General features: G+C 45.8%; 1 protein-coding gene across 4 annotated transcripts in view; it reads left to right on the forward strand.

Annotated features, from left to right (window-relative positions):
• Positions 1-24,011, forward strand: part of TECPR2 (tectonin beta-propeller repeat containing 2) — a 512,189-nt gene that overhangs the window by 132,651 nt on the left and 355,527 nt on the right. For all 4 annotated transcript variants that reach the window (XM_078660212.1, XM_078660215.1, XM_078660213.1 and 1 more), the window contains 3 exons: positions 9,767-10,079; positions 15,215-15,347; positions 18,271-18,753. In XM_078660212.1, the coding sequence (XP_078516338.1) occupies positions 9,767-10,079; positions 15,215-15,347; positions 18,271-18,753 (929 nt within the window). The remainder of the gene's footprint in view (positions 1-9,766; positions 10,080-15,214; positions 15,348-18,270; positions 18,754-24,011) is intronic.

The following is a 24,011-nucleotide window of genomic DNA, read 5'->3' on the forward strand; positions in this document are numbered from 1 at the left end:
CCGCCTGGTTGTGGGCGGGGCCGGGAGGACGTGGTTTCGCTTCCCCCTTCCTTGGGGAAGCCATTTCCTGCCTTGCCGGTCTCCCGTGTTGTGAGGGAGACCGGAGATGCTGCCCGCAGCGAGATCCGGCCCGAAGGAAGCAGCCGTGTGCCTCCAGCCAGGGCCGCGCTGGGATTGACCCAGCCGGCCGAGCCTCCGCTACGTCATCCGGTTAGGATTAGTTCGGCCGTTGTTTTCTTTCCCTGCCGTGGTCTTTTTCCCGCCCCCCTCCCACTGTTCGTGTTTGTTCCCGCCCTCCTTCCGCTGATTAGGTCGGCCGTTGTTTACTCCCCCCCCACCCCCAAGCGACACCACGCTCAGAATAGCTAATATCCAAGTTGAAGTAATAAATGTGGATCTACTTTGTGAATATAAGCACACCAATAAGCGCCCTTTAATTTCTTGCAAACACTCTATTAAGCAGTCTTATTTAAAGTCTGTGTCATAGATTCATGGTCTCTGAGGTTGAAGCTGATTAGGGCAATAACGAAAGAAATGGTCGCCTAGTCAGCCAATGCATGTGTTTTCAGGTTAGAAAATTGAGAAGGGCTCGAGCTGGACAGCTGGGTGTCCCTTTAACTGTTTGAGGTACCGTAAAGTTTCTGGTTAGGGGGGTTGCCTTTATCGGTGTCAGTTGACCCTGGCAGAGGCATAACTCATTTGTAATAAACTATTCACCGGCACGCTTGTTTTTCAGTTTAGGAAAGACAAAAGGCTATGCGGACCTAGTGGCAGCAGGTGCTTTAACCCACGGAGCTATCTCCTGGCCTTAATCTCATCGAGGCCTAACCCTGAGACGAGCACGGGTCTCGGTACTGCGCCGCATCGCTATCAGAGGTGTCACCTGGGCAGGGCGCAGTGTGAGGCTGACACCTCGCACCACAGGCCTCTATCAGCCCGATAAGGACCTGAAAGGGATCAAAGGCAGACCCGCTTATCCCACACAGCTCCTTATCTGGCCGTCAGGGGCCGTGGTATCTAGGCGCAGATGAGCATTTTAAAACCGCATAATTTGTTGAATGATTTGATAAAGCGCTTAGCCTAGGTATACACAAACCCTGTCTGGCCAGTTGGCATACTCGGGCGTTGTCGCTTTTACACCATGGTCCACCATTTGGCTGCTTTCAGCGGAGTAACCCAAATCCAGACAGGCTGGTGTTTCTCAACAGCTGGGATGGCTGGGAAAGAGTCAGTCACACGCCATCTGCTCATCAGGCGCCCCCTAGCAGTCTGCTAGAAGCAACCCGACCTAGTCACAGCCCTGCCAGGCGTTTTCAAGGATGCGACCCTGATATGTGACTAACGAGTTCCCAGCCCCACTGGCCTTTTAGTGGCCGCCGGCGATCATGGCATGTAAAGGGCGGCTCTGGCCCAGCTCTACTCTCTCTCCGAAGCAGAGTGGATCAGTGTTTACAGCGCATCAATCGAATGAACACTAAGTAAGGCATCCTCAGACACCACAACATACAGCAGCATGGAAACATTTTCCCCTTCTTTCCCGTTTTTCTGTAGTGCTGCACACCTACGTTTCTTACTACTATTAGCTCTGGTGAATGTTGGCTCCGGGCTCTGTAGATTGCTTCGTGGTGACAGTTGTTAAATGCCAACGTGTGCCATTAAATGACAAATACCATACGTTTTAAATTGGCATTTTTTCATTATAATTGTGGGTATAGAGATGCCTAGATTTGGTTTATAGTGTGTGTGTGGGCGCGCGCTCGTGTGAGAGAGCAGGGTTCCGAGAGAATGGGGAAGTGTGAAAGGCTATATATTACATAATATAGTATATATTACATAAAAAGATGTGAAAGGGTATATATTACATACAAAGATGCGCTCAGGTGGAAGGGTGTGTGAGTGAGCTTGAATAAAATGAAAAAAAAGTGAGTTTGTGAGAAAGTGTGTAAGCGGGACAGAGGAAAGCGTGACAGTGAATGTAAAGGATGAAATGTGCGCGAGAGGAAGAAAGATTAAACCATGAGAGAAAACGCCCTGACAGCAAGAGAATCGGCAGCATCAGCGTGTATATGTGTGGGTCACCCTGGAGAAGAATAACATGCTAACCTAACTCTGAAGATGTTTTATATTATGTTCCGAAAATGTAATTTTTCTTTCTAATTCTGCCATTGGTTGAAATCGCAAATGCATTAAAATGAGGCTACCCCTGAAGATGATGCCAATAATTTTAATTGAGGACACTATTTATGCGGATTAAGAGGTTGGAAACCATTGCTTGTACGATAATAAAACAGTGTAATTCACATATAAATATATTTTACATGGTTGTCTGGCTGTAGAACAGAGTTCGAGTCTCGGCAGGGACGCTCAACAGCCTGTGATTCTGAGCAAATCACTTAATCTGCCTGTGCATAACAAAATTAGTGTGTACGTGTGTAAAGCAACTGGTGATTATTTTTTTATTTATTTATGCAATTTTATATAGCGCGGACTTTCGTAGGCAATGTTCTTCACTTAAGCTATAGTTCGTGTCACGCTTGCTACGTGACTGGGAACCTGGGCAGACAAACTGGGTTCTGGAGGAGTGGGTAGGAGGGTGGTCAGAGGGGCTGGTCACGTGAGAGTGGGTGGGAGGGTGGGCTGAGGGCTTGCCACAATCCGAAGGGCCAGGGACAACAAACATGTAGGCAAGGGAGTGGCATTGAGGAACATCTGGCAGCGCGGAGGGTTGAGGCCCAGCGACTCCCAAAACAGATAAGGTTCTTGCGGGTACGATCCGGTGAGGTAGGAAGAGGAAGAGCAGGAGGAGGCGAGGCGGAGGGGCTGGCACGGTGTCATGTCAGCAGTCGTCTCAGTCTCCTAACCTTGGAATTCCCTGGAAATGGCACGACTTTCTTTCTCTGGGGCCCGAGGACAAATTCCCGAGGTCAGATGTAGGTGTTGTTTGTCAGGTCTGGGGCAGGGTCCCCATTTAGCACATTGTCATTCTCCATAGAATGCGTCTCCTTCTATCCTGGGCCAAGGGCCCAGCATGGAGGACTCTGCCCTGCTTCTGTGTAGGAGTTCACATCCTCCTGGCAAAGGGAGGTGCTGGGGGCTATTGGAGTTCCTCTTTGATAAGGTGATGCATATTTTTCATGCAACTCACCTCAAATACAGACATACATGGGAAAGCAAACCTGCTCCATACCTGTTTGACACTTAATGGAACTGCTTTGCTTTGTCAACAAATGCCCCGAGCAACGTGTTTGTGACAGTGAGTGCAGAGTGACAGTGAGTGCAGAGTGACAGTGAGTGCAGAGTGACAGTGAGTGCGAGAGTGACAGTGAGTGCGAGAGCGACAGTGTGTGCAGAGTGCGTGCAAGAGTGACAGTGTGTGCAAGAGTGAGTGAGTGCAATGACAGTGAGTGCAGAGTGAGTGCAGAGTGAGTGCAGAGTGAGTGTGAGTGCCTGTGAGTGCGAGAGCGACAGTGAGTGCAGTGTGAGTGCATCCATGCATCCACCAACTCATCCATGCAAGCATTACAACAACAGCCCGCACCTCTCCTTCGTCTCTCCTCGCCCCCCCTTCCCTGAGCCCGCAGCTCTCCTTCGTCTCTCCTCTCCCCCCTTCCCTGAGCCCGCAGCTCTCCTTCATCTCTCCTCGCCCCCCCTTCCCTGAGCCCGCAGCTCTCCTTCGTCTCTCCTCTCCCCCCTTCCCTGAGCCCGCAGCTCTCCTTCATCTCTCCTCGCCCCCCCTTCCCTGAGCCCGCAGCTCTCCTTCGTCTCTCCTCTCCCCCCTTCCCTGAGCCCGCAGCTCTCCTTCGTCTCTCCTCTCCCCCCTTCCCTGAGCCCGCAGCTCTCCTTCGTCTCTCCTCTCCCCCTTCCCTGAGCCCGCAGCTCTCCTTCGTCTCTCCTCGCCCCCCCCATTCCCTGAGCCCGCAGCTCTCCTTCGTCTCTCCTCCCCCCCCCTTCCCTGTGCCCTGCCCTGCTATTGTAAAGGACAATGCCATTTATTTATGTTAAAAAAAACATAAATAAAAAAAAATGTCAAGAGCAATGCCAATAGCTCTAACTTTAACAAAGGCAAAACCATTGCATTGTAAATGCTTGTTATATAAAGTTTTTCGTAAGAATCCTGTCCAGGCCCTTGCAGAATTTTAAAACATGAAGAGATTATCAGTACTTTTCTCTGATAAGGTTGGCAATGCAGAGTGAAGAAATATGAAATGAAAAAATGAGGCCAGCAGGAAGGAGTTGTCGCTACTTTGATCTACCTGTTTTAAAAGCAGGAAGGATGCAGAATCTGCGAACACGGGCTGACCAACAACAATAACAAGTCTTCTTTCTTTTCCAAAACATACAACTAAATCGAAGAAATTCAAGCTGATTCTCGACATATAAAAGCTATCAGGAATTTCAATCCATTAGTTTGCCACACTACTTTGGCTGTTTCATTCTCCACCTTGCAACCATTACTTAATCCTTAAGGAATTATATAACAAAAACAGGCAAAATGGATACAGGTGTCACAATAAGCAGAGGAAATACTGGAAATGAAAGACACGTCCCAAGAAAATACCATCATGGCATCCTACAATCCTTGCCATTATGCAGTAACTGTTCCCGTACTGAAACGCACAAAAGGCATAATATTTATCATCCCATATGCTAGAAGAACCATACCAGCAACAAAAGCAATGACACTCTCAGACAGAAAAACAAAAAACGCTACCATACACTATGGGTGTCTATGTTGGGACCAACAAAAGGGACACAGCAACCAGAATCATTCTGAAAACAAGATTTGCTCCAGGGCAACACCCCTTTGGCATACTATGATTCTTGCTGGCACACAGACATATAGGTGAACTCGAGCCCTTGCAGACTTGCCACTGATCTCTCACAGACATGCACAAAAGACATGATACTCACTATTTCATGCTCAGGGCTCGATAGAAATCAAGAAAAGACACTCCTGGAAAGAAAAGCCCGGGCCTCCTGCCTCACGAAATAGATACATTTCAGTTCCAGAAAAACACAGGATCCAGCCCGGCAGCAGCGGAAACTAATTGTATCATTTTGCCATGCACAAAACAGGCTGAGAGAGGCTAGGTGACCTGCCCCCCCCACCCCCTCCCCCGCACTGTGGGACCTTATGTTGCAATGCTCTCTTCTCTCCGTCTGTGAGCTCTGCACAGTGCTGTGACCCGGGCAGCAGAACTTCTCTTTCTCTCTCACCCTCACTGAAAGTAATCACCCATGTTCCGTTTCCCTTCCGCGGCAGAGACAATACTGAGGAATGCAGCCATCAAGCATTGGCAGTCACAACGTGTCCTTAGATTCTATAGACCCGGCCCTGTGAAATAAGTGCCGGTGCTGAGCACCGGAAAGCACCGGCACAAATTAAGCACTAAATTCTCTGTGATACGCCTACTTAGCTTTGTGCGTACGAAAATCTGAGGGACTGAGGCTCCTTCCAGGAGGGTTCTAGAGGGAGGTGATAGCTGATTGGCTCTTTTCTAGAGTTTGGTCCTTTTTTACAAAAGGACAGGGATAGGTTACTAATGTGAGGCCTTTAGTCCTATTTATCTATATGTCTATGGGACATTACTTTATTTATGTACCGGGGACTCCCATTCCGATGACGGGGAATGATTCAGTCATGTGAATCTATGAAAGACACCAATACTGGATAACTGCAGTTACAGGTAAGTAACGCATTTCTACTTCCACAAGTGCTTGCTTTCTGTAAACAGGCCTTTAAATTTTGTTCTTATCTTTTCACATTTGCTTTTTGTTCAAGTACAGAGGTCAAATGGCAGGCTCTGTCTTCCGGGGGAGCTTGGTATTTACTTTTCTTCTCTGACTTCAAAGTGAGAGGATTCATGTGACAATCTAGCCAGGTACTGAGAAGGAAAGGGTTTTTCTAGCACACAACACAATTTAAATGTCTGTAAATGAACTGTGCAAATATTTCAGAATATATCAGTATTAGAAAAGCACAAAAGAATCACATTTTGTTGTAATTCGGAAGTGTAGTGGAATCAAATACTTGAATACGATCCAAACAAATCAGTACACTAGATGATGCCATTTCCACACATTATCATGTGTGTGCTGTATTATTTTATCAGTAAAACTGTATGTGAAAATGTAATGGTCATTTCAATTGTAAATGTGTTGCCTGTGATGGCAGTGCGCTAACACACTATACATACTCCACTCTGTGCCACCCTACGAAACTCCACCCTACGAAAACTCCACCCTATGACGCTCCGCCCTACCGCACTCTACGCCACTCCATGCCACTTCACTCTATGCCTCTCTACTCATCTCCACTCCAACACTCTGCTGCACTCATCGCTGTGCCACTCCACACCACTCCACTCAGCACCCTTGCACAACACTTTACTCCATTCTACACCGCTCCACTCTACTCCAATATGGTACTCTACTCTAGTCTTCGCCACTCTATACTTCATTCTTCACCACACTCTACTCCACCCTTCGCCGCCCCCACCCTTCGCCGCCCTCCCTTTGCCACCCCCTTCCCCTCCCCACCCTTCGCCGTCCCACCCTTCGCCGTCCCACCCTTCGCCGTCCCACCCTTCGCCGTCCCACCCTTCGCCGTCCCACCCTTCGCCGTCCCACCCTTCGCCGTCCCACCCTTCGCCGTCCCACCCTTCGCCGTCCCACCCTTCGCCGTCCCACCCTTCGCCGTCCCACCCTTCGCCGTCCCACCCTTCGCCGTCCCACCCTTCGCCGTCCCACCCTTCGCCGTCCCACCCTTCGCCGTCCCACCCTTCGCCGTCCCACCCTTTGCCGTCCCACCCTTCGCCGTCCCACCCTTCGCCGTCCCACCCTTCGCCGTCCCACCCTTCGCCGTCCCACCCTTCGCCGTCCCACCCTTCGCCGTCCCACCCTTCGCCGTCCCACCCTTCGCCACTCCACCCTTCGCCACTCCACCCTTCGCCACTCCACCCTTCGCCACTCCACCCTTCGCCACTCCACCCTTCGCCACTCCACCCTTCGCCACTCCACCCTTCGCCACTCCACCCTTCGCCACTCCACCCTTCGCCACTCCACCCTTCGCCACTCCACCCTTCGCCACTCCACCCTTCGCCACTCCACCCTTCGCCACTCCACCCTTCGCCACTCCACCCTTCGCCACTCCACCCTACTCTTTGCCTCTCCACTCTACTCTTTGCCTCTCCACTCTACTCTTTGCCTCTCCACTCTACTCTTTGCCTCTCCACTCTACTCTTTGCCTCTCCACTCTACTCTTTGCCTCTCCACTCTACTCTTTGCCTCTCCACTCTACTCTTTGCCTCTCCACTCTACTCTTTGCCTCTCCACTCTACTCTTTGCCTCTCCACTCTACTCTTTGCCTCTCCACTCTACTCTTTGCCTCTCCACTCTACTCTTTGCCTCTCCACTCTACTCTTTGCCTCTCCACTCTACTCTTTGCCTCTCCACTCTACTCTTTGCCTCTCCACTCTACTCTTTGCCTCTCCACTCTACTCTTTGCCTCTCCACTCTACTCTTTGCCTCTCCACTCTACTCTTTGCCACTCCACTCTACTCTTTGCCACTCCACTCTACTCTTTGCCACTCCACTCTACTCTTTGCCACTCCACTCTACTCTTCGCCACTCCACTCTACTCCACTCTACTCCACTCCACTCTACTCTTCGCCACTCCACTCTACTCTTCGCCACTCCACTCTACTCTTCGCCACTCCACTCTACTCTTCGCCACTCCACTCTACTCTTCGCCACTCCACTCTACTCTTCGCCACTCCACTCTACTCTTCGCCACTCCACTCCACTCTACTCTTCGCCACTCCACTCTACTCCACTCTACTCCACTCCACTCTACTCTTCGCCACTCCACTCTACTCTTCGCCACTCCACTCTACTCTTCGCCACTCCACTCTACTCTTCGCCACTCCACTCTACTCTTCGCCACTCCACTCTACTCTTCGCCACTCCACTCTACTCTTCGCCACTCCACTCTACTCTTCGCCACTCCACTCTACTCTTCGCCACTCCACTCTACTCTTCGCCACTCCACTCTACTCTTCGCCACTCCACTCTACTCTTCGCCACTCCACTCTACTCTTCGCCACTCCACTCTACTCTTCGCCACTCCACTCTACTCTTCGCCACTCCACTCTACTCTTCGCCACTCCACTCTACTCTTCGCCACTCCACTCTACTCTTCGCCACTCCACTCTACTCTTTGCCTCTCCACTCTACTCTTCGTCTCTCCACTCTACTCTTCGCCACTAACTTTTAGCCATGCTGAACAGCAGCCACTCTGGTTTACAACATTGCTAATACACATTAGCTAAGCTAATAGATCTGTATAGGTGAGAACAATGCTTTTTACTTCTGCATTTGAAAGGTAAGACTAGGGATTAGAATAGAACAACACACGTAAAATATAAGACAATTCTTCATGATTTATCAGTAACAGATACAGTTCTAGCCTTTCATACGATTTCTCTACCTATTGTAGGGTTGAAAGCAATGGACAATATTAGTTCTGGGGAAGGGATAATGTTAGCATCCCTTTTGAGTGGAGAGCTACACACTATTTTTCATTGTGCAAAGCGACATGTAGTTGATTCATGATCTAAAAACGTCTCTAAGAAATGGTACCAGTTTAGTGACCAATGTAACCATGGGTATGTCCTGGGAGCTTTGTCCATCTAATTGACAGCTTTTTTTTTTTAGGTCACTTTAAAGGAGCACTCTATTTGAAACACTAGGTATTGGGGTTTGACTATATTCTTTTAACAATATTACATTGTCATAGTTATTACTTTTGCCTAAAGACACTATATATAATCATTTTACCCCTTAGCTTGTTGCCTGAGGAGTGTGTATGAACCATTGGCAATTATGCACCTAAAACTTCTCAACGCTTATTGACATGTAGTGCTTGTAACTCTTGCCCTTTTAAATATAGGGGTTTCCCAAGATGTTCGCCTGTAGCTAGAACTAAAAGTAATTTCATAATTCTTGGGAATTTAACCAGTAATCTTGGCGTTCAGGAGCAGTATTTTTCCATGTACAGATAACAGTCATCTCTTCAGCTTTACCCTCTTGATATCTTCTTGATGAAAACTAGTTGAAAGTATTTGGTCGTTTTATACTTAGATAATAGTATTAAAACCACTGATGGAGTTGTCACCAATATAATGCACCACACAAATAGTAGACTAATTAATTGTGTTTACTATGTTGCATTTTGTACCAGTTTGAGCCATGACTCAATGTCCTGGATGTAATTTGTTTAACTGATTTTGGAGTACTTAAATTGATCTCGGACACTGGTAATTTCCCAGATCTGCGTTTCAACCGTTGTCATTTTTGCTCACTGAGCCACTACAGACTAAGGTCAACCATAGGCAAATCAGTCTTGAACCTCCCCGTTCCTTCTGAACTGCTCGGCCACATTCCCTCTGTATTGGGCACACAAGAAACTTCAGACATGTTTTGGAATTGCTGGATGTCATTGGTGAGTTACATATTGAGTCCTATGGCACAGCAGTTTTTAGTAGCCCCATCTGAACATCCAAGACTCATTTAGGGCGAGTCATTAAGAGATTATTTCAAGCATTTCCATCCATTGCATTTTGCACTTGAATTGATTATCTTCTAGATCTTGACCCTTTCAAATTCGGCGCTGCTTAATAATGTCTTAGAACTATTATTATTGTTTGCATGTTCATCAGCTGCTTGACTTACTAACAGACACTTTTTTTTTACTCTTTCCTTTTAGCAATGGGAAATTCGGAGCCTGCTTTATACCTGGCTTGTGCAGGCAAAGTGACCTTACTCTATATGCATCAAGACCTGGGCTGCGGGTTTGGAAATCTGATGTTCGCGGATGCGTGCAGGCAACATACATTTTGAAGGACCTGATAGTTGGAGGCATGAAACCCTTTGAGTTGTACCCTCGGTCAGAGTGCCCTCACACTGGCCGATGTAGCTTGCCTGAGCGACAACTTGGACTTGTGTCAAGTTTCTTCCAGGAAGGTTGGGTGCTGAGCTGGGATGAGTACAATATCTATTTGCTAGATACTATAAATCAGGTATGGAGTGGTATTGGAAATATCTGGTTGCCTGCTTATCTGGAACTGTGCCAAGATGTTATATATTCCTTGAGAAAAATTAAGAAAGCAGGGGTCCTAGTAATGTTGCTGCTTGGATTCAATTATAGTCTAGGTTTTACAATACTGTTGTTTTAGGAGACCTTAATCTTTGAGTTATACTAATTTCCACACAAAAAACATGTACTTTAGTATTAATCTTAAAAGTATCACAATTTAGGTTGAATCATCAAATCCACTAACCGAGTCCTCTTGTGCCATTCACAGGCTTGAGCCCGAGGCATTCACAAGTGCGCCAATCAGCTGGTTTAAAGTCTTCACCTGACTAACACTAGCATTCTAGACAGCATCCTAAGTTTTCCTACAAAAAGCCCTGTGGTATGTTTCCCCAGCCTCTAAAGGCTGCAACCCTGAGATACATAGTCCACTTTTCTTATAGTGTGTGTTTCAAGATGAACTGGTGCCAAGTGGGATAAAGGCTTTTCTGAATTGAGTTCACTCAATATTCTTCCATATTCTTGGACACTGGGCCGGTAATGGAAGATCACCAGAGGCATCTGATGTAAGCTGGGTTCTCGTGCGTGGGTCATCTAATGCACGTTTGACTAGTAGTCTCAGGCCTTATAGTGGTGGGAAGAGTATCACTGGGGTCAGCAGCGGTGTTCATGTTTGAACCGCGAGCCATGCCTCATTCTAAAATAAAGTGACGCAGACCTGTCGCCATGAGTACCACGCTTGTATGTTTAGCAGGCCTGTAGAAGTCAGATACACATCAGCAGCTGTGAGTTTCATGTGCAAGAGAGAATACCAGGACACTATAACATTTATAGAACTTCACTGATAGTTTGGTATCTGGAGTACATAATCCGGTTGCTGAAGAGGAGAAATGTACCATGGGGCTCCTGTGAAGAAGAGGTTGTAGGCATTGAATGAATGAATGAATCAATCAATCAATGAAGTAATCAATGAATGAAGAGCTTGTACATGCACGTTGCCCAGTGGTGCCCTAGCTCTGGCACTCACAGTGAGGCATACAGAAACACAGGCATTGAAGAGAAATGTTTTTTAAAAAGACTTAAGGGTTGGGAAAAGTTTGGGATCGGAGTATAAAGAACTTGGGAGTGAGTTTCAGGGGAAGGCTCCACAGTAAGATAAAGAACTGCCACCTTTTGTATGCACCTGAAGCTGGAATCTTCAACCTAGCTTTGTAAGAGGACCTAAGAAGACAGGAAGAGGCATTTTCTTATAAATATTGCTCCCTCTTGGCAAAATAACCTACACTGTAATGGGGTGTGGTGCTGATACAGTATGTTTTAAGTCAAGTTGTATATTATCCATTACCGGCGTATTTACATTTTTATGAAGTGTAAAGTGCACCCTTGTGGCTACCAGAGCGTTGTACATAAAACATACAACCGTTGTAGGAGGGCAAGGTCTTGTTTGTGGTCGGCAGCAGCACTAGCTTGCTTGCATACCCTGAAAGGCTGTTACCAGGTGTACGAGGGGTCCCCCAGAGGCTCCACAGTACATGGGATCATACTCTGGAGTCAGTGTTGGGGTATGATTCCAACATGTTTGATACCAAACATGACCAGGTCGGTTCAGCCATTATATAGTTAGGCATCTCGTAATGACTGATGTCCACTATATGTATTAAAATGGCTGACCACACTTACAAAGCTTGGAGAATCGACTCCGGTGTTTGTAGAGGTGTCCTGCTCATGTTAGGGCACCCTCACACTTATAACCAAGCACCCTGCCCTCAGGACTGAAGAGCCTGTCATAGGGGTGACTTATAGGTTTAAAGTGCAGTGACCTCAGATACAAGGAAACTTGTATCTGTTGTGACCGGTGCAAGCACCAACTCACACAGGCTGCAATGATAATCCGGTAGTCACAGTTTGAGTGGACTCCCATGGGTGGCACAATACATGCTGCACCTTTTGGGAGACCCCTGGTGTACCTATGCCCTGGGTACCTTAGTACCTTATACTAGGGACTCATAAGGGTTCACCGGTAGCCAATTGTGGAGGTACCAAAGTACTTACCAGAACCAATATAGGGGAGAGCGCACGGTTGCTGAGGTCCTGATTAGCAGGATCCCAGCAGACTAGGTCAAAAACACACTGACACCAGTCAAAAAGTGAGGGTAACCATGAAAGCAGATCTACTTTCCTACAACTACTAATACTTTTTGGGTTCCTAAGTAGCATGCTTCTCGCCGAAAAGGGGTAGTAAGCGCTATAAAAATGCATTTACAATATCTAAATTTGAAAACTATTATCTGGCATCGGGCAGTCTCTATTCCTAAGGGACACACTGCAACAGGGGACAAATGGCGTGGTGGGTACCCCGTAGACTCGAGAGTGGGAGGGCATTGGGGATGAGGAGACTGGGCCATGAGTGTCCTGTGGTTTTAGTGGTAAGGGGTGTTCACGGGAGAGAGGAGACATTGGAGTGAGTGACTCCTCTTTTACCTGGCACGCTGAGCGGATGTGGGGTTACGTCCAGAGCTGCAGACTTCTGAACTGGGGAACCAGGTTTAAGTCGGCTGAACATGTAATATCACTTAATCTCGCTGTACCTATAAAACACGTGTTTAATGTAACTGGAGCTGATGTAACGCGCTCCAGTGCTATGCATGCCGGATTGAGGTGTATTAAGGTGCCAAAAATAAATAAAGAGTAAAGGGCAGCAGGTACCAGGAAATCAACGCCAGGGGAGGACGAGGTCTGATGGCACCGGAGGAGGCTTGGGTAATTTAAACGCAGGCGGTAAAGAAACCCAACACCGCTGCCGCCTGTTAACCTGTTGCTCAGTGCTCACATAATTTGCATTGTCTCACAATAGAGAAGAGCAAATAAAAGGAGGATCTGCCTCAAATGTATTCACAATGCCAATTTTTGCGGACACTATTGTAAAAATCGTGCCAAATTTGCGATTTCTTTGCTAATCGCGATATCCTGGGGATCTGATTAGTCATTTTGAATGCGTATTGAATTAAGAAACAACTCGTCTCTAATTTACACTAGACTAATACCGCCACCATGTGGCAGACTGACACAAGTGCCGGTGTTGTCAATTACGTGCTGGTTGGTGCTGAGCACAGGAAAAAACCATCGGCCGAACACAACCTGTCACTAAATAGCAAAATGACTGACTGTCACTAAATAGCAAAATAACTGAATAATGAACTGGCTCCATCGTTACTCAGTGCACAGTCTTCTGGCAGCGCTAATTTCCCAGTGTCAAAGCATAGCAACTAATTGAACCAGGGCTACAGAAAACGAGCGTAAATGTCCCAAGTAGTATGAAATTTGGTTGTATGTCAGGCTTTTAATTTGGAATAATTTATGTTGCAAAGCACCAGAAGTTTTTAGAGTGATTTTCTAAATGTCATTTGTTTGGGCAGGAATGCAACAAGGGAATAAAAGAAAGTGTTTATTTGTTCCTGTTTTTTAATGGTTTTATGGGGTTATAACCCTCTTTCTCTTTGCCATCTACCGATTCTCCCTTACCCCTTGTTTTCTACCACCTTCTGCTTAGACCTGTGATTAGGTTTTATTTTTGGTGTTGGTGTTATATGCACTTCCACCACTATTCACCCTCGTCCGTGAGCTTTCACGCTCAGTTCGGCAGCAGACAGCCATTTCTGCATTTAGTTGCTAAGCTGCTTTTCTTTTAGTGACCTCAAAACACAGCACATCAAAATATGGATTGCTTGGCTTTTTTTCTTCAAGCAGTTTAAAATCGTCGACTTACCTCTCGGCTGAAAACCCAGGGCTTGAGGGGTGGGTAGAGGAATCCAGCGAGAGTGACGCAAAACAATGTTATAATCACAATCGGCCATCATGTAGTTGGCGGCAGTGCTTGAAATAGAAAAACAAAAGTGCAGGTACTTTGCACCAGAGTACCTGCTCGTTTCTGAGAAGTGCTGGCACACTCCAATTAGAAGTATTAGGCTTCTATTGAGAACATAAAAAAGTGCTGGTACTCCGTACCGGACAATTTAAAGCACTGGTTGGTAGTAATAGCATAGAATATAGCCTTGTAGCACACCGCTGCAGGGTATACTGGACTTTAAAGGCCTGCTCCTTCAGCTGTGGCCTATAACAAGGGAGCAGACCTTTAAGGGTCAGCATTACCCACTGCAGTGGGCTATAAGGGTATTAGAACATGAGTGAGCATCCTAATGAAAGAAAACAGTCTCCTTGGTGACACAGCAGATTTACAACCCCTTGTATCTCTGAAGCTTGAGTGCCTTTCACAGCTCTTGTTGTGTGTACCTGACAGTTGCTAACACGCCACACAAGGGGAGCTCTGAAAGTGAGCATCAGCCAGCCCCTGATTTCCCTTGTGTTCTGCCAAAACGAATTTCTTTGTTTGACTGAACCGAGTGAGACGAGCTGAGAAGAATCCCACTTCCATCCTTCTGAAGCTCCAGTGATGCAGAGAGCAACAGGAGGAGCGATAGGGGAATGCTTGCTGTGTGCAGGGTGTAACGAAACTTGAGTGGGGCCCATGCAGGGGGCTCCCCTGTCTTCGGACCCAGTCCGACGCTGTCAGGCCAGGGTCCTGCCAGTGCCGGAGGGAGCTCCGTACCCCCATGACCGCACCGTCGCGGATGCGGGGGCTTTTGTTACGCCACTGGCTGTGTGCCCTTCTCCCCAGCCTCTGGCTCTCGCATTCCCCTGCACAATCCACATGCCAGTAGGGATGCAGAGGGTGTGAATCGGGACATTGGAAAGTTGACAGCAGTAGGCCTATCCCATTGTTCCTCCATTGTCTTTAATGGAGCTGTCTACATTTCAGTGTCCTAATATCATATGCTCATTTATGGTCTGCCACGATTTCATGGTTTCTCTCCTTTGTAATCAAGTTTAACAGTGGGCTTTTCAAAGTTTGCTCCGATATTCAAAACTTGAAAGGTGTATTGGGAAGCAAGTGTACGAGTGTACAGTGTGCTGCCCTTTGATATTGAGCTTTCTGTTTAGCGATGCCTAACTCCTGTGTTACTTCCTCCACTGTCAGACTTGCTGTTTTTAAATTATGCAGACGCTAGACAGTCTTTATAATTTTGCAGACACATTTTAATTCGTTTTTCCATTTTTTGGCAGGCTGTCATTGGTGGTTTGGAAGGATTCGGTGACATTGTTTCGGTGTCGTGTACAAATAATGAAATATTTCTACTAAAAGGCGACCGAGACATTCTAAGAATTTCAAATAGGCCAGAAGGATTGCCTTCAACAGGTCTGTGTTAATGCTAATGTTACCACTGCTTAATAAAATGAATTATTTTAGTTTCTTTTCAAGGTAAATTTAATTTGAACTGTCTTCTTGCTTTAGAATATTTAGACTAAGTAGCAGCACTACTTTAGGGTAGATTATTGTAAAGCGCTCTATCTGGAGATTAATACCTTGACCCTCGCCAACCTCCACCTTGTGCAGAATGCAATGGCAAGGTTCACATTGAACATCCCCAAGTAACATTCGCTATCGAAAGGATTGCAAGAATTGCACTGGCTTCCAGTGGAGAAACGCATCCGGTTCAAGTCTCTCTGCACGGTAGATAAAACGCTCTATGAGATAAGTCCAGCTGACATCAACGCCATGTTCTTATGGTATGTGCCTGTTCTAAATTTCTGTTCAGCATATCAGAACTGGGTAACAGTCCCTAGAGTCCAGGAAGAAGAAATTGGGAGGCAAAGCTTTTTCTGTTGAAGCGGATAGGCTCTGGAACACTCTTCCTTGTCCTCTTTCTTCCATCAATATGCATATCCATTCTAGGAAGCCCTAAATATCTGGTTAATTACCCTATAGGAAGACCTTACCTCCTGAAGCCCTCTACCGGTTCACTTGCAGTACAACAACTCTATAGCACCTAGACACCTATGGGCCTTTTTTGCGCTTTATAAGTTTTGATCATTTCATTTAGTTTCAAGTAGGTGGTAAATAGATTAGCATAAACTAAGTGCCTCGTATGGGCTATGTGAAATTTGAGCAGGGATACAATGGAAATGTTATATACGACTCCAGCCTTTATCACAGCATCAACTTGTGGCTATTCAGAGTTTTGGCCACGCAAAGGGGAATAACTACATGGACACCGAAATCCCGGGTCCTTTTCCACGTCGTGGTTCCAAATTCTGAAGACAAATTCTGGGGCAGGCAGAAAATGTCAGCGGGAGATCTGGTAGGGGTTGCGATCTCAGAAGGGGGAGCCAGGGCAGGCTACAAGAGTCCAAGGGACTATTGTCTACTCCCACCATGCACTGGGCATGGAAGGGTGGCGGGGTTGTAGGATTGCACATAGCCTATTACCTGTGGCTGGCCTGCCTTTGGAGTGGGCAGGAGGTAATGGGGGATCTAGGGTGGAGTCCAGAGCCCAGTTGGAGGGGAGCACCTATCACATCTTTCAGTGGATCAAAGGTTCATATTAAATTATTATTTGTGTTATATATTTATAGCTGTTGTGTAACACGGTCAAGGGAAATTATCCCTTTCTTTTCCTTTTCTTTTCAGAATATACACTCTTTAGCACAGTTTCCAAACCACTGCCTTTTTTTAATTCCAGCTGTAATTTTCCCGGTAAAATGACAGAGAATATTTTTTTACAGTCCAGGTAGACGTCTCAACGTCTCTTCTAATGTCTCATTTTAAAAGAAAGTGTTTTAAAATTGTCTCGCAGGATGTTCATGTTACGCAGAAAGCCATCGACCAAAAGTTCCCATGTCCCGGTCTATTGATCTATTTCTTGTGTTTCACCACCCTAGAAGTGAACCAAAGCCTTGTGATACCATTCGTAGGTGGTCCTGTTGAGGATGCAGTGAAAGTATAGGTCTATTAATTAGAAGAACATTATGGTGAGGGTGTTGTAGGCTCTTTCCATGGCTACATAGCAAGCAAAATAATGAGTCTGTCTACGAGCGGAGGTCTGTTTTATCTTCTTTGAGAGACAACTATTTCCATGAGTCTCTCACTCTGACACCATAGCTCAGCTCGTTGAATTAACCCTTCAGTGGATCCCTCTGGTGATTGACAGTGATCGGGCTGATTGCTTCTGTTTCCATGACTGTGGCTAGTGTAGTATGTGAGGCATAGCAGGTAAACTGCGCTCTCCATCTCGTGCCCCCAAATACAGATCCTTATACTCATACAGTTGTTATCCATGTCATTGTTCTTCATTTACGGTTCATAAAACGTTTGTCTGACTCTCCAGAATAGCTCCGAAGCATTCATGAGTAGGAAACAGGCTTGTGGAAGCCTTATGCACCCTATACTATTTACTATATGTGTTTCTCCGCAGCAATGCTTCTATTACCTTTTGTAAGGTCGAGGCTTCCGTTCTTCCAAGGGCTTTTGTGCTCATCTTTTTTTTCTCTTAGCGTCCTTCTTTTGAGGGGTACATTGATTCTCCCATTCCATGTTTATCCTAGGCGCCATCTTTGTGTGAAGGATCCAGTGTTTGGCATCCCATTCCCATCAGCAGGAAGACAAGTGAAGTGTTTTAGCTGAGAAATACATGCAATGGCAAGGACAACAGATAGATTGCAAAAAAACGAGACTCGTGACAAGGGGTTAAATATGCCAAAATTGAATATTATGTGATGCCCAGTATTTTCTGACCCAGAGAAAAATAAATTATGGTGTGTTGTTAAGTAAACCTGTTTTCTACTTTGTTATATCACTGAAACATTATGAACCAACCCGCAGTAGTACTTCTAAAATGAGATTGTGAACTACTCTGCATATGCAGAGCTGTTACATTTCCCCGGTCCATGTGTTAGTAGCTCTTCCATTCCTCTTTTATTATTTGAATACTGGAGCTTGTAGTGCTGACTTTATAATGAGACAAAACAAATCCCAGAATGCAAAAAGCAAAACCCAGTCTGGATGATCCACTCAAGCATGGACAAGTGAAACTTAAAATCTATGCATATGTTTGGGGTTTTTGATAGTCTCAACATAGTGGCCTGATGAAAAATGATGCCCCCCCTGCAGAATATGATGAGGGGCCCCTCAAGTCTCCCATATTTCAAATATATTCATTGGCCTTAGGCTGAATGGTGTTCCTGTTATAGAAATATTTAACAGCTCTTGAATTTTCATTCCTTGTAATTGTCATGCATAAATGTGTGGTAAAGAGGTAGTCAATAGTTTTTTGTGTTGACAGCTTTCGATGGAAATACGAAATTACAGTCTCCAATGATTCTGAAGCCATCACTCAGGCCTGCTTCACCTTTGGAAACCCACTCAACCCAATTTAAGCAAGAATCACTTATTGCTGTGCCACACACCATCTCGACAGGTGGTGATGGTGAACATATTGTGCCTTCGTCTGTGAAAAATGACATAGAATGTGGTATATTCTGTGAGAAAATTCAGTTGCAAAGCCTTAGTTTTGATGAAAAGCTGGAGGACTCTGGGAGCGGTGACCTAAGGAGAGGAGGATACAATGCAGCAAGCGAAACAAGCTCACTCAACTCGGTGGACAGCGGTTCTAGCTCAACTGCGGCAGGGGACTATGAAGCGCCGGAAGTCTTAAGAGAGGACCCACCCCCTTCTCAACGGTTCAGCACGATCAGCACTGAAGAGTTTGACCAGGAGCTTGTTGTGAAATCCATTAAGGTGAAGAGGAGAAAAAAGAAAAGGCCAGGTAACTATCCACTATACGTTTACTGTCAGAGATTTTTTTTTCATTTCGCTTGTGTACTGTGTATTACTTAGATTTTTTTTGTTTTTGTTTTACAGAAAATTGGTTCAAACCCTATTTATATCCAAATTCATATCTACAACATTCCAAAATCTGACAATCTTGGCTTGGATTTGGTGTTAGTTCTCCCCTTCGAGACAGTGAGATTATAGATTTATATAAAAGACAACCTTTAACCATATTCATGGTTACCCTAGGGAATGTATCTCTTCGGGTTAATGGCTGCTACCGTAAAGGATCTGTTGGGGGTGGGGGGGGGGGCATAGTTCTCACATTTGCTGCCTACTCTTTAATACTCCATCCCAGCGGATTATGATTGAGATATTTTGCCAGTTTAGTGAATTTTAAGTATGTTGGAATTTCTAAGCCACATGTTCTAGTAACTGAGCTACTGACCTCGGTTCATACATAGGCAATACCTTGGCTACAGCCTTCTGTAGGTGTCCACGGCATTAAGATTAACTTTCAACAAATAAATTACATCTCTTGGCATAGAATGTTACCACTTCTACCAAAATGTTTACATCTTATTAAAATTTGCATTGGCAACATGTTTGCTTACAGAAAGCAAAACCCGAAATCTCAGGGCAGCATAGAGGCACATTAATTTGTCCTTCAAATGTGTAGTTTCTTTTGTTTGATTTAGCACTAAAAATTCCAGTAAATGGAGGACATTTGTACTGTCAGCACGGAATGTCTTGCAAACAGAGAAACATGTATCTAACATATTCACAACTGCCCAGGAGCCCCAGTTAGATGTTCCAAATGCTGACAAGGGTGATTACATGTGGGTAACCATATTAACCATAGCTTATGGTCCACACTAGGACATCTCTTGTCAATCTCATGCAGTTAGCATTCAAGCCTTGCAAGAGCGGTCTATGAGGTGTGATGAATTTCCTTTTGCGTCTGTAGCTAGCTGACGGATTGCTGTATTCTGATTGTTCCTTCATGTGTCGTAGAGTTGGACGTCTTGGCTCTTGTCAATCCACTGCCCTCAAGGGTTTCCTTCTGTCCTGGTGGGACCTTCTCTCTCTCATTTCCAGCAGTTGATTGAGATACTGCACGTCTATTAGGTGCCTCTACATCTTTTCTAAAATTGTAGTTTACATCTGTCATTGCACCTGTATGCAACCTCTGGGTCACATTCCAATAATCACTACACCTTTCCTAATATAAAGATATTCATGTAATCACACATTTGATACATTGCAGAATATATTTTTAAAGAAAAAACATTGTTGTATATTGTATTGAAGAATTTATATAGCACAAGCGGGGAGATTAAGTGAACTATTGCCCAGAGTCACATGATGCTGAGCTGTCGCCAGCGCCGGGGATCGAACCGCGGTCCGGATTCAGCTGCTCTGGCCGCTGCACCACACCTCTCCCAAGCTTTGAAGTAGGGGACATGAGCATTAGTTGTGCACCTTTTTGAAGGCAAGTATGCACCAACTGCTGTACAAATAAGCATCATGAGTGGGGAACAAAGCAGCAGAAGAGCAATGCAGGTGGGAGGCCTGAGCAGAACCTACTCACTGTTTCAAGACCCAGATTTGACCTACTCCTGCTCGGCCCAAGGATGCTAGTTTTTGAGCAGCGGTTTGTGTCCTAAGGCCCTATCATGTTATTGACGGCTCCAAAAAGCAGGTGAGCAACTGTTGGATGAGCCCTAGTTTGATATAATTTCAATTTCTATTTAGTCTGGCACCCTGCCCTTGCAGTGGGCGAGTGACGAGAAAGCGCGTGGCAGGTTAGAAACTCACCAGATGGAAATTTGCCATCTAATTGACACAGCTTGTGAGAAAGAACCACAAAAAACGAATTGCTGCAATGCGTTAATTCAAGCCAGTCTTTAAAGCCAGTCTTTAAAGCCAGTCTTTAAAACCAGTCTTTAAATGCCTATGAGAGATACTGGTTACATGTAAGTAATCTATTTAATGGAGGGAAGGCCTGCAGTTGAGAGCAGTGTACTGAAACTCTTAAACCCTTACAGCTAGGTAAAAATGTGCACTAATTAGCAGTTGTTTCCAAGTCTACAAGTAACTTCCTGCCACAACTGTTCATGCCTGTCATAGTGTGGGTAAGAAATGAAAACAATGTTGGTCGGCACAGAAATGAAGCAGAAAGATCTCAATCGCATCGTGTGTTTTATAAAGGTTACTTTTCAATAAGCTCTGCAGTCAATCTCGAATGCTAATAACATAACATAACAGGTGTATTTGTAAAGCGCACATTCGCCCCAGCAACAGGGCATCTTGGCGCTGAAATAACAGATGTATATTGTTACCCAACTCAATAGTACTCATTTTATCGACCTCAAATGGATGAAAGGCTGAGTGGACCCGCCAGAATTTGAACCTGTGACCATGAGGTCGAACACAGGGCCCTGCAGTGGATGCATTAGTCCACTGAGCCACCAGACCCAGCTCAATTCTTTGCACATTAAAAGTTCACCACAGTCAAAACATCAGAAAATGTAGCTTACATTGCTATGTTAAACGTCAATGACTCCGCTTTTGATCAGTTAGCTGAGATTTGCTGTGCTTTTCTGGTGGCTGTAATGAAGTCTTCATAAACAAACACTGCTCTGTTTTCAAAGTGCGCCTCAAACAGTTGTTCATAGCTGCCAAGGTTTCTGATTGCTTATGTGTGACATTTTCATAATTTCAGTGTAATTGTGAGTGACATTTCAACAACTATGAGTGGCACTTTCACACGAGTAAAATCAAGTAATGAAGATGAGGGAAACATATCAAAATCAGAAGTTACACCCATTTGAGCAACAAGAAACTCTAATTAATATCTTAAAACTGCTGCAAAGGACTAGAAATAGAAGGACAGTAACCAGACGCAGACTGTGAGACTGCAGTCCTAAGTAACAGAGGGCAGCCAGGCACTACTGTAGCTTCTAAGAAATGCCAAGCCTTTTGTGTGTTAAATTAAAAGGATGCCACCTTGGTTTGGGCCATACACACATCTCTGTGCTGGACGTTTGAGCTCTCCCACATCTGCTTCTGTGTGTCTGCATGAAGCCTTATAAATACACAATGTGGCCCAAGACACTGTGCCTGCAGAGGTGTCACCCCTACCTTAGAATCAGTGAGTTGAGAATCATGGCTGTACTATCTTGGGACCTACACAGGGCTTTAAGCAGGATGAAAATTGAGGGAGGGTGTCTCTCAAAGGGGCGTGGCCAATGTAATTAAGGGCGTGGCTTAAAAACATGCAAGTTAAAAATCTGTTCTTAGCATAGTGTTCCACCCGACTTGTATTTTGCTGTTTCTGTCATTGCATCCAGATATATGATACAAGTAACATCATACCTACAACACGTCAGGACTATTTGTTTTGTCAATGGTTGTTAGTTGCATAAGATAAATAAGCAGCAACTATGGCTTGTATATAATATGACAATGTTGCTGCTCCTAAGTTTTAAAAAGGGAGGGGAATCCAGAAAGAAAATGACTTTCTTTAAAGGATTTCTTTTCCCCTACTACGCTCACCTGGCATGGCGTCCTACAAGTGACAAGTGAGCAGTTTGAGCATGTGATCCGTACGTTGCAGCTCTACTGCTCGTAGGTCTGTCACCCTAGGCACTGGATTGAAGCTGAACTATATTCAGCCCGCAATTCATTCGTACTTCAAATCAATTCGCTTTTGCTCCTTAATTTCATCAATATTTGATTTATTATTCAATCATGATTTTCTGCTTATAAACATGTTTCATTCACATGATTTCATCTTGATGTTCCAAATACAATGATACATATTTGTAGGAAGGTAGATCCCTGACTATGGTTGCCCCAACTTTTTGCCTGGTGTTTTGCTGGTTTTCTGACTTAGTTGACCTGAGGCCCTGCTATTCAGGACCTCAGGCCCACTGCTCTCTCTGTAAAATGGATTCCATGTACCTTAGGTACATATCTAAATTGGATACTGAGCCACCTTATCAGTCCCTGTACAGTGTACCTTAGGTACCCAGGGCATAGGTGTACCCAGGGCCTACCAGGGGCTGCAGCATGTATTATGCCACCCCTGGCTGGCCATCCAAATCTGACACAACTGGCTGCACGACAGCTGGGGCAAGGTGGTGTACTCACCCTTTGCTGTAGATATAGTATACCTATATCTAACCCTAAAATGGACACACAGATCTCCTATCAGTCACTCCTATGGCAGGCCTTAACAATCCTGAAGGCAGAGTGCTTGGAATCGTGTGAGATGGTGCTCTGGCATGAGCTGAGCCTGTCTGCGACTTTCGGGATCTATCCCTTAGCCGTTTCCATGATATCGCATACCATATACTCTTAAGTGCATTATAATCCTCGCGGTTAAATGCCAACTCTGGTATCGCTTTATCAAAACATGTCGAGTAAGGTGTCATACGAATTGGAATACTAACCCCTCGCCAATTCTGGCGACGGGGTTAGCATTCCACCCTTCTAGAGGGACACGACATGCATGTAACCTATAACCCCGGTTAAAGTCAGACAGAGCCTTAGCATCCACAAAATGGATGCTGCCACCGAGACACAAGTCTGCCCTCCTGCTGCTGGGAGTCCTCCCAGAGCAGGAGGCAAGGACAAAGGGTTTCCTGCCAGGGGCGGTGCCAGCACCGTCCCAGACAGGGTTTTGTGTATTGTAGGTAGGCAGGGCTACAGAGGAAGGTGACTGCACGTGGCACCCCGGTGCTCACTGTGCATAGGCTGGCTTGAACCAGTTCCAGGGACACTCCAGACCCTGTGCTGGGGAAAAGCCCGCCAAGGAAGTGGGTGTAACCACCCCCCTCCTGGTCCCACCCCTAGGGCAGGACTTAGTCGCGTGCCAGCCCCCTTTTCCAAGATAAAGGTAGAGACTGGCCCCCTTCCAAATCAGATCATCTTTGGAATCAAGACACGACTTTCTGCGAAAGGACTTCAAGATTTCCTTCTTCAAGATTCTCCCTTGTGACTAAGGAGTAGTCACCCTGCATCCGCAGGCACCATCTAAGAACACTGCGGTCTGCTGCAAGTCCTTCCTCCGGAATCCGACTGCCCAGCTCGACGAGAACCGGCTTCCCTGGCACCTCTGACCTCTACCCGCCTCTACAGCCCAGCTGAGAACCGTGGGTGCGACGAGACCTCAAGGGACCGGCTATCTACAAGACTGCACGACTTCTTTCCAGCACGCCCGCCGAGTGAATTCCTGGTGAGTGCTTT

This window comes from Lissotriton helveticus, chromosome 9 (genome assembly GCF_964261635.1).
Source record: "Lissotriton helveticus chromosome 9, aLisHel1.1, whole genome shotgun sequence".
Lineage (NCBI taxonomy): Eukaryota > Metazoa > Chordata > Amphibia > Caudata > Salamandridae > Lissotriton > Lissotriton helveticus.